The 12438-nt window shown below is 27.7% G+C and overlaps 1 protein-coding gene across 1 annotated transcript; it reads left to right on the top strand.

Moving 5' to 3' along the window:
* LOC109349315 (berberine bridge enzyme-like 17) lies at positions 3667 to 11574 on the top strand. Its single transcript, XM_019590073.1, has 2 exons — positions 3667 to 5296; positions 11564 to 11574. Exon 1 carries the CDS (start codon positions 3692 to 3694, stop codon positions 5285 to 5287), a length of 1596 nt encoding a protein of 531 aa, XP_019445618.1. The 5' UTR covers positions 3667 to 3691; the 3' UTR covers positions 5288 to 5296; positions 11564 to 11574.

Genomic DNA, 12438 nt, shown 5'->3' with positions numbered 1-12438 from the left:
ATGATCCCATTCTTAAAAAAATACCAGATGGAGATCCAGAAAAAGTAACAAAGGGATAATGTGAAACTGAATCACTTTTGGAAGAAGACATATAAGAAATCAATATTAACAAAAAAAAAGTAATAAAGGAAGAATTTTTAACAAAAAAAAAAGAACGAATATTAAAGATCCCATTTTTTAAAATATCAAATGAGATCCACATAAAGTAAAAAAGGCTTAATTTTTAACAAATAGTGTGACACTTGATCACTTCCGGAAAAAGAATACATGCAAGAATACAATATTAACAAAAAAATAACAAAGCAAGAAGATGACAAATAAATATTAAAGATCTAAGGAAAAACCACAAAAGTAACAAATAAGTATTCAAGATCTTATTTTAAAAAATATATATCGGATGAACATCCACAAAACGTAACAAAGGCATATATTTTTAACAAAAAAAATGAGAAACTTGATCACTTCTAGAAGAAAAAGGCATGCAAGAAAACAATATTAAAAAAAATATATACAAAGCAAGTAGATGATGAAAGTAAAAAAAAAAAAAAAGACATTCTGAAGAAGAAAAAATGTAACAAATAAATAGGGATCTCATTTTCAACAACAAAAGTAACAAATAAGTATTAAAGATCTCATTTTAAAAAATAATATTGGAAGAACATCCACAAAAGGTAACAAAGGCATATTTTTTAACATAAAAATGAGAAACTGGATCACTTCTTAAAGAAAAAGACATGGAAAAAACAATATTAACAAAAAAAATACAAAGCAATATACTAAGCAAGTAGATGATGAAAGTAAAAAAAAAGACACATTCTGAAAGAAGAAAAAGTGTAACAAATAAACAGCGAAGATCTCATTTTCAACCAAAAAAATTGAAAGAACAACCACAAAAAGTAACAAATAAATATTAAATATACCATTTTTAAAAATATTTTGGATGAAAATCCACAAAAAGTAAGAGACATATTTTTTAACATAAAATTGTGAAACTGGATCATTTTGGAAGAAGAAGAATAAGAAGATATGCAACAAACAATATTAACAAAAAATTAACAAAGCAAGTAAATGATTAAAGTTAGCAAAAAATGACCTCCAGAAGAAGAAAAAATGACCTTTGGAACAAATAATAATATAAAAACATAAACTTTAACTACAAAAAGTTGTGAATCATGAAATGTGTCCTGGGTAGAGATTTCCAACTATTTTTCGACCACAAAAGCTCAGTGAATATGGTTAAAAGGTAACACTTTTAGAAAGAAAACCTTCATGTTTTGGACAGTAGCAACAAAGTAAACATGACTACCTTAAGTACATGATTGAAGAAGTATGCAGAAAGTGGAATTGAAGAATTATAGAGAATATGGAAGAAGAAGAAGAAGAAATGAAGAGGTATTGAAATTGAAGAATATTGATGAGGTATAGAGAATACGGAAGAAGAAATGAAGGGGTGAGAAAAAACGTGTCACTGCAATAATAATGACATTGCAGGAAGCTAGTAATGAATGAATAAAAAAAATACTAAATTGCAATCTGAAATGACTTTATTGACTGTTAAGTATTGAAGGCAATTCAAAAAGATGTACATGTTAGTAAAATTATGTTATATATCAGAAAAACTTTTAATGCTTTTTTTAAGGAAAAAAAAGTTGTTATTACAGTTTTACCCCCAAAAATACAAATGTCAAGATTTGAAGATGTCCACTCTGGTAATAATATCAGTCCATTGCATTCTTAATAAGATAGAAGAGTAGATAAGTGGTTTCATACCTTGTTTTACATATAAAAGTGGAGTGTGGAATATGGTTGGCAACTTCAATATTTATGATTTTTTTCCAATCTTGTCCATGATATTGGTGAGTTGTTTTCTCTTCATTTTTTCCTCAAACAGAAGTCAATAATACTATTTGCAAATATATAATATAAATTTATTCAATCTCGCATTAACAAGTTCTTTTTTTCTAAATAGAAGTTAGCAATACTATTAGCAACTTTAATAAAGTATGGACCACATATGTTAGTGCATATCCTCAGGGGCGGAACTTCTATAGAGCAGGTGTGGTAATTGCCCTCTTAACTTTTTAAGTTCTTTTAATTTTTTAATTTCTTTTAAAGTATTTATTTTGCTTATTTTATTAAAATAAAAGTGATATATTCTCTTAAAAATCTCCGTACATCATATAAAATGTAATCAGTAATATGAATAAAAAAAATATTAATAACCGATTTATATATGACATATGTCAATTTATTGTAGAGAATTTAATAGAAAAATATAATATTACTCTTTTAGAACATTTATTTTACCCACCAAGTAAGTGTTTAAATTAAAATCTAATTTATCATTTTAGATAATACATAAGATGGCAAACAATATCATTATTCTATTCAGCGGTAAGACAGAGCCCGCAAAGGCTTGCAGCAACATTAAAAAAATGAACATTGCACCATTGATATTGCATTTTTGTATGGGCTTTTGTTACCCAAAAAAATTGTTGCATGATTCTCATCATCACTCATGAATTCATACAATTCATACAGTATTTGTAAGTTATTTTCACTAATATTTTTTTATGTTATATTCTTATTTTCTTAATTGATAATTTAATACTACACTTTTATTGTTCCATATTTGAGTATCATTATAAATATTGTTGATATATTCTGAATTTTATTATAGTAGACACAAATTTAATCATTAATCAAGATGACTTTTTTTATGACACCATTATTGTGATTTATATTGAAAAGAAAATAATTAAAAAATTTATCTTTAATTTAATTATCGATGAGTTTAAATATAAAAATGAGATTTTAAATGAATGTGCATTATTCTTTAATTGTTAAAATGTTATTTAGAATTAATATTTTTTTTTCAAACTTTGAAACAATCATATATGTCTATTTATATTTTATTGTTATTCTGGATAAATTTTAATTAAATATTATTGTCTCTCTAAATTTTAATCGAGGATTCACCATTGAATATGGGGGTTTCATTCGGCTTGAATTCATTCTTGCCATTTGGGCCAAAAATCTAAAATAAGCTTTTTCATCTTTAGCATTGGAATAATCGCATCGTACAAGTTAAGAGCAAAACACTAGTGCACAAGTGGTCAAGAAGTAGATACCATAGTCCCAAGGTGGAAAAGACTAAAAGGGGGTTATATATTAACCAACTGGTTACGAAGTAATGATGAATGAAATATGTAATCTCAGGTCCACTGTGTTATGCCAAATAGTTTATTGAAGTTGCTAATACCATTGCCAACTTTTGTTTGAAAAAAAAATAAGTAAATTGAAAAATTTTATATTATTATTAAAGTTATGAATAGTATAGTCAACTCCTATTTTAGAAAAAAATGAAGGAGAAAAACAACTCACCAATGTCATAGACGAGATTGAAAAAATAATATTGTTGACTCCTGTTTAAGAAAAAATGAAAAAAATAATTCGACAAACTCATATTGAAATTATCAACTATATTGGCGACTCCACTTTTGAAAAGAAAAAATATGAAACCCAATAACCATATTATCGAATTTTTAAATTTTGCCGTTCAAAACAAACTACAAATTAATTTGAAAGAAATGCACCTATGAAGTAAATATGCTAATATAAATATGTGAACTACTTGCACATCATTACCAAACCATTTCTCTTGATCAATCTATAAACCTTCTTAAGGAGAATGGAGACATTTTCTTTTCTTCTTTATACTATAACCATCATGTTGTCTATCCTACAGGCAACATCAAATTCAACCAATGAAAATTTTCTCAAATGTCTTTCTGACCATTCAAAAACATCAAACCCTGTTTCAGATGTCGTTTTCACTCGAAGCAACAATTCATTCTCAGCCATCTTGAATATGCATATACAAAACAAAAGATTCAAAGCAGCAACAATAGCAAAGCCTCTAGCTATCGTAACTGCTCAACGTGAATCTCATGTCCAAACCACTATTTTATGTGCCAAGACTCATGGCATTCAGATTAGAATTAGAAGTGGTGGCCATGACACTGAAGGCCTTTCATATGTATCTGATGTTCCATATGTTGTACTTGACTTATTCCCCCTCCATTCTGTTGATGTGGACATATCATCTGCTACAGCATGGGTTGAGGCTGGTGCAACACTTGGCCAACTTTACTATCACATTTATGAGAAAAGCAAAGTTCATGCATTCCCAGCAGGTGTGTGCACTTCTTTAGGGACTGGTGGACATTTCTCTGGTGGTGGCTATGGGAATTTGTTGAGAAAATATGGTCTTTCAGTGGATAATATCATCGATGCAAAAATTGTTGATGCCAATGGTAATATCCTTGATAGAAAATCAATGGGAGAGGATTTATTTTGGGCCATAAGAGGAGGTGGTGGAGCCAGTTTTGGTGTCATTCTTTCTTGGAAAATCAAATTGGTTCTTGTACCTGCTACAGTAACAGTATTTACTGTTAATAAAACTGTGGAAGATGGTGCAGCTGATGTTCTTTACAAATGGCAAGAAGTTGCACCAAACCTAGATCAAGATCTTTTCATAAGAGCAGAGCATTCAGTGGTGAATGGAACTAAAGGGGGTAAGAAGACAGTGCAAGTTGCTTTCATTGGTGAGTTCCTGGGAACAATTGATAGGCTTATACCTTTGTTGAATAAGAGTTTCCCCGAACTTGGTTTGAAAAAAAGTGACAGCATTGAAATGCCTTGGATTAATAGCACTCTTTACTGGAATCACATTCCAATGGGTACTCCACTAGAAACTTTACTTACTATTCCCAAGGAACCTATGACAGTTTATACTAAAATTAAGTCAGATTATATAAAGAAACCTATTCCAAAGAAAGCTTTCTATGTCATTTGGGATAAGTTTATTGAAAGTGAAAGTATGGTTATGCAATGGAATCCTTATGGGGGAAAGATGGCACAAATTCCATCATCAGCTACCCCATTTCCTCATAGGGCAGGAAATCTGTTCAAGATTCAATATTTATTAGCTTGGACTAAAGATGGAGATGAGGCTAATAATCGTTATCTAAACTTTTCAAGGTCATTTTATGATTTGATGGCTCCTTATGCGTCAAAGTCACCAAGGGAAACATTTCACAACTATAGGGATGTTGATATTGGTGCCAACCATCCAAGTAATACAACAAGCTTGGACATAGCTAGAACTTACGGAAGCAAATATTTCAAAGACAACTTTGATAGATTAGTGAAAGTTAAAACTAGAGTTGATCCTCTTAATTTCTTCAGATACGAACAAAGTATTCCACCTGAGTCTAGTAATTAGTGGGTCAAAGTGACGTAGAAACTTAATGCTTCTGCTTTGTCACAATTGATGTTGATTAACATAATGTCGAAATGAAATTGAATAAAAAATAAGATATATCTTGTTTATGGTATCGAATACCAAATATTTAAATCTTGCAAATGCTACTCGTGAAATAAAAAAGTATTGTTTTCATGGATGGATTACTTTTTTTTATACACTTCAAAGGTCTTCTATAAGGGATACAAAATTTATCATTGAACTAGTATTTAAACATTCGTTAAACAACTCAAAATTAAATAAAGGATTGATATTTTTTTTAAACCAACCGATAACATTGTAAATACTATAAGAACAATATATTTTTATATTAAAATGAGATTAAAAAATAATAAGACATTTGACTTTATCTTATTATTCAAAGTATTCGATATTTTATAGTATGAGTATATTTTAAAAATGTTTAATTAACAGTTCAATTTCCCTATTTTTTATTTTGTTGGAGCATGTGATGGAGTGAGCTTATAGAAATAATAAAGGGGATATAACATGTTGTTTGATTCCATAAAATTTGGATTTTAGTTTTTTGATTAAGTTGTAAAAAATTATCATTGTCATACTTGTCAATATAATATGTGTGAAAACTTATATGGTTAGCATTCCATAGATTATGATTTTCTAAAAATAATATTAAAAAGAGCTTCTAGAAACCCATTCATTTCTTTTCCTAAAAAACAAAAATAATAAAGTGACTTTATTTTATTTATTTTAATTTTTTTCAAAATTATAATATTAAATTAATAAAAATAATTAAACAATTCTTATGATTTTTATAATTTATTTCGAATTTATTAAATAAATAATTAAAGATATTTGGAATATCGTTTTAGAAGCTTCCATTTTCAAAAATAAAAAATAAAAAAACAAGTCAAATAATTATATTTTGTAAGTTAGTTTAAGTTTAGGTTAAGTTAATTTTAGTTTTTCCTATAAATAGCATAATTTAGGTGTAGAGAATTCATTCCAAATGTATCAAAAAAGTCATCCAAAAAAAGCAAGAAAATATATCCGAAAAAAACAAGTATGCACAAAAAAGTGAGTGTGTGATCTAGTGCTGGTGAGTGCATCGCAATCATTATGCAACTGTCCATTTCGCCGTGGGATCTTCCATAATTATTAACACTAGAGTTGATAGAGGACTCACAGTGATAGCATGGAATCCCCTGCGGGTGTGTCCACAGTTAAACTGTATATCCCTTTCCAAGGACCAGTCCAATGTCAACACACAGATGTCCAAGCCAACCTCACTGCTACTGCCTTACAAATAATGGTATTTGTCTATCTTCTTATTTTCTGTTTTATTTATTTCTTTTTTAATAATAAACCTTAATTATTTAATAAACAAAGTATAATCTTACCAAACAATTTTACCATTAATGATGTTAAAAATAATTTTAATGACAATAATAACAAATGATGATCCTAATATTTTAAAGAATAAACCATAATAAAAATGAAGGTAATATTTGTTTAGCAACTCATTAGCAAACACTTTTTATGCTAATAATTAAAGATAATGAGAATTTATTCCTAAAATAAAAAATGATAAGCAATATAATTATTTACTTTGAAACACATTGTAACATCACTTATTATAGTAAAATAAATTTTACAATTAATCGAAGATGGAGGAGGGTCATGAAAACACTTCTCATCTTCAATTCATCTTCTAATGGTCCCACTACATCGCTTTTTTTTAACTCGATTAATTCGGAAGTCAACAAAAATATTATTTTCAATTAAATCGATAATTAATAACAATGATAATAAAATCACTTTACACTAATAAATAAACACATAATAAACATTTTTTCTAAAAAGTAAAATTTGTAAATTACAAAAAGGATTGAGGAAATTAAAGATCGCATATGAGGGTTTCCTTTTCTCAACTCGTCTTCAGGATGATCGTGCTACACTGCTTCATTCCTTAACTAAAACACTCAATCAACAATCAGACTCAAGAAAAGAACCATGTAACCTTGATTTCCTATCTAAAATAGGGATACATATGAGCAAAATCAATTTGTCACACAATAACAAATAAATAATTTTTGTCCCTTTAATAAATAAATAACCAAATAATTTAAAATATATATATAATATAAGTCATATAATTTAGTGAGCGATACCACTCAAAACGGATAGATATAATGCTAATAACTTCCCTATTTCACAACCGAACTCTTGAACTTTAAATAAAAAATTTGAAACCCAATATGCTTGTTAAAAAAAATTCTACATTTTTATCATAAAATATATTCATGACTTTAATAAAGTCAATGATAGATATTGGTTCTATGTTCAATTTCACCATGAGAGAGTGTCGTGCACTACAATATCATTTTATATAAATTCTGACGTACGTGTCATATTTTTTGTATTGGTGTTCCTTGTGAGACTAAGGTCATTAGACCATCTTGAGGGGTAAATAAAATCTTTTTTTTATTTGGATCTTATACATTATTTTATAATTTATCATGAAATAAGAATAACATATTTTTCCTCTCACAATGACAACTATCATTCTTATTCTTATTTAGGTCTCATAACATCTATTTTTCCCCATAATATATACATATTTTTCATTTTCTCTTAGTCAAAAATAACCCAGAATTGCTCTTATTTAAAAACAAAAAATAGAAAATAAAAATGACATATAATGAAAAATAAAATAAAAATATTATTATTTTATTAAGAATAATTTTAAGAACAATCATGGTTGCTCTTAGAATGGTTACTTTTCTTCTTACAGTTTACTTAGAAAGTTTAAGAACAATAATAAGTGAGCCATGCTTCTTAAAGAAGAATCAAAATTCAAAGAAAAAGTAGTTTTTGAAAGACGTCACGATACAGACTAATTAATACATGTTGCCAATATCTTTATCAAAGATAAAAGCAGGGACGGTGCTATGTGAGGGGGAAAATTTACACATGTGGTGCACCTTGACCGAAAAATTACGGTTTTGGTGCACCTTTTAAAAAAATTACCAAACTAGTATAACTTTTTAGAAATCGGCAATGGGATTGCCGATTTCTGTAATTTTTTTTCTCTCTCCTCCCCCAAAATCGGCACTGGGGAGGGAGTTTTATTACAATATAATTTTTTTTTAAACTCCCCCCTAAATCGTCAATGGGGGAGGAGTTTTATACTTTTATTTTTTTTTTATTTTTTTTCTATCCCTTGAATCGGCAACCGGAGAGTTTTTGATTTTTTTTTAACTTGCAGGAGTTATATTATTAGTTCTAGGGTTTAATTTTTCAAACACATATCCTAACAACACATAACATAATAAATTTTGTCAACCCTAACCCTAATAACAGAACACAATAATGAAAAACACGCATAATATTTTATAAAATATTATGTGAATATCTTTATCAAAGATACATGTTGCCAATATCTTTATCAAAGATAAAAGCAGGGACGGTGCTATGTGAGGGTGTGCAAAATCAATTTTTAAAAAATATATTTATATAACTTATAAATTTTATAAGTCCTAACTTTATTTTTTTTGTAAATACAATATGACATGTTTCGTGAAAAATAATTAATTATCATTATAGTATATTATATTATTTTATAATATTAATATGCAATTTAAGGATTTTCGTGATCATTTTCTGAGTCAAATATTCAAATATTTAAGTCTAGCTGATTTTTTCTCTAGTTTTGACATGACAAAACTGATTAATTTATAAAATTTTATATACATGATTTTTGTTCAATTGAATTGGTGATATTTGGTAATCAACTTTATACTTACATAATTGATATGCATAACAATGTTGAATTTAACTCTTTAAAATGAATCAATAATCTTTCAAATAAGTTTGTTAAAAGTGGATTGTTTACACATTAATTTACTTTCTTTTGAAGTTAATAATGTTGTTATAGGAAGAGTTTTTTCAACTATGAAATTTAAAAAAATAGGTTATGTAATTTAAATGCAAGATGTATTGATGAATGATTATTTAGTGACTTATATTTAGATTTTAGAAATGTTCAACAATATTCTTAACAAATTGATCAATCAATAATTTCAAAATATGAAATCACATTAAGATTAATTATAAAATATGCAATTTATGAGATTAAAATATTTAAATTTTATAATTTTACATCTGTATTTTTATCTTGATAATATTTACTATTTTAATTTTTGACTTATCTCACACCTCTACCTCCAAGTCCTAGATCCATCACTAGATCAAAGCAATGAATAAATCGATGTCGTTCACTTAACAAATAATGCAATTTCTTTTAAATTAAAATTTTCACAACAGTATTAATAAATTTATTTAATACTGTTGGTGTAAAATTTACATTCATTATAAAATAAAATAAACAACAAGACATTAGTCTAGTAATATAAAACTTCACTAAATCCCTAGATATTGTAATAAATAAAATGTCAAAAGTTCGATTTATAAGAACGACACTTATTGAAAGAATAACTTGCATTATTGAAGAGATTAATTTGATAGTTGTGACCAATGAAAAATTAAACAGTAAAAAATGTTTTCAAACAACAAGAAAACAATATATACTCGGCGCATTCTTATTATTATTATTATTGTTATTATTATTATTATTATTATTATTATTATGGTGGGAATTGGAACATTTTTATGTAATTGGAATAATGTATCTGCACATAATTTTCAAATAAAATAAATCAGCAACGGTGAATATTTATGAGATTCCTATGAAATGCATTCATAGTCGTTTTGGCTTGGACTTGTATATATTAAATTTGCCCTCAACGACGTCACAACACCGTTCGCTGGAAATTGGTATGACGTGATGATATGAAATCCCAATCCGTTATTTTCCTGTTTTTTTATTTTTATTTACATGTCTATTAGCTTCTGTTTTCTAAATACTTCACGTAAACATGTGATAAGAAGACGAACGATTCTTTCTGTTCAATGGAGTTTAAACTTTAAACATTCATATCATGTAGGAACATACGGAGTTCAATTATAATAAATGTATCAATTTGAGTTGTAGTACAACGTAGTTGAGTTTTCCCTATAATAAAAATGTCGCTTTCACATGCACCATACTTATTCAGGTCAACGTGAATAGCCAATCCTTATCTCATTAAAGAGGAGTCAAGCTTAAAATATTTGCTTGTGAGAATTATATTATGGATGTAGGCATCAATTTAACCGTGAATTGTGTAATTTGTAATATATAATATAAAAAATTAACACAAACGAGACAAAAAATAATAGTTGTTAAATGGTTATGACTAGTTCATATTAATAAATTAAAATATTGAATATAAAAAATTAAAATAGCTTTAATTGCTATTGTACATCTTTCTTACATATTATAAAGTCGAGTAAACCAAAGAAAGTGAAAATTAGTTCATAAAAAAGTGAATCATCGAATAAATTCACCAAAGTTGAAATTAAAGTAGAAACCTTAGACAAATGGAGTAAATAAATAGATATGCATGTATACTTAAATTTATCACATTCGCTTAGGACAAGTTGAATCTGTTCTATACGTTTTCATTTAGTAGTTAGTGCTCCTCGCATTTATCCAACGAAGCTTGTTGCTATTCCAATCATGTGCATTCCATGTCCTTTGCATAACGTGACTCTTTTCTAGAGCGGTGGTCACAGCTAGATGTCTAAATTATGATCTCAAGGCAACGACCCTTGCGTACTTAACACAAGTTCCAGTTGGAGAATTTTGGAAAGGTTGAAATTTGCAAAATTTCATTGTCTTCAATAACCGCAAAATTATATAGGTTGATGGGCATTAAACGTAACCTAGGTTGCTTCATTTTTCGCTTATTTAAATAATAAACTAAAGTTTAAAGTAGCATGAGACTATATACGATGTTTTAATTATATTAAAAATATATATAACACAATATTGGCAGTTGATATCGAACCATCTAAACTTATTATTCCCACATTTTGAATTTCAGATAAATGCCGCATAATATGATTTAACCAACGGAGAAAATAAAGAAGAATGGTATTTATGAATATTTAGGCGCAATGATAGTTGTGGATTCAGAATTTCCAGCTACACGTCCACGTTCTATGTCCTAAGACATAGAGTATACCATCCCCATAATTTCTGCATTCAATTAGTATATGAGTGATTATCTATAAGAACAACTAATGCGTTGACATTAACATTGCTATTATTATCCAATAATAGTTTATTTTATTATTGGACTCATTTTGATTTACTTCACCGTTGCATTGTATGAGATTTTCTTGGGGTAGTTGACTTGTCTCGCTCCGTGTATCGTTGTCATTGAGCTTATCAAATGACGCGGCTCTCATTGAATATACGAGGGAGAAGTTGAGAATAGTAATAATAGTTTTCCTTTTAGCATCACAAATTTTTATCCATTCAGCATACGTGCATCACCAATTCATGTTGGTGCTCACATTTCATAGGCTATTTGGAGGAAAAAATGGGAGTTGTTATTTATGGTAAGAAAATAATTGAACTTTTTAAATGGAAATTTAAATAAAAATGAGAATTCAAAGCAGTGTTCTTAACTAGTTATCACAAATTAATTCTATAAAGACATATAAAAAATTAAATGTTTTTTGTCTTTTTCATATACAATAAAATTCAACCTCTAATATCTTGTTTAAAAACTCAACTATTTGCTTAAATGGACATATTGTTATATTTTTAATTGAAGTTTTGAATGTATGAGAATTCACTAAAACCAACTTGAATAGGAATTAATTTTATTGACACGTGCTTATTATGCAAAACTAAATAATAATTGACTAATTAATAAAATAATAAATTAGAAATATATTATATATTAATTGACTATTATGTTTATGTAAATATCATCAATACAAGTTTTACTCCCCATATTATATACAAGTTTTTTTACCTTACCTAAATAAGACATAAATCTCACGCGGATTTATTTAGGTTGAAAAGAGGCAAGGTTCTTATGTAAAATAAAGCCGTTCGAAGTCACGTATTTAACCCTTTCCACATAACTTTTACTACAAACACCGACATTATCCAATTATCCAATACACCATAAAGTCTTTCCTTATCAAAATCCTAATGTTACTCAACGGATAAGAACATAATTATCTAGTCACGATTG

Source organism: Lupinus angustifolius, chromosome LG06, assembly GCF_001865875.1.
Source record: "Lupinus angustifolius cultivar Tanjil chromosome LG06, LupAngTanjil_v1.0, whole genome shotgun sequence".
In the NCBI taxonomy this organism is placed as follows: domain Eukaryota; kingdom Viridiplantae; phylum Streptophyta; class Magnoliopsida; order Fabales; family Fabaceae; genus Lupinus; species Lupinus angustifolius.
Note: the sequence above shows the minus strand (reverse complement) of the source record. Positions and strands in the feature narration are given on the sequence as shown.

What these genes read in the sequence shown, in the direction of transcription:
- LOC109349315 (XM_019590073.1), top strand. Translation starts at nt 3,692, where the DNA reads ATGGAGACATTTTCTTTTCTTCTTTATACTATAACCATCATGTTGTCT.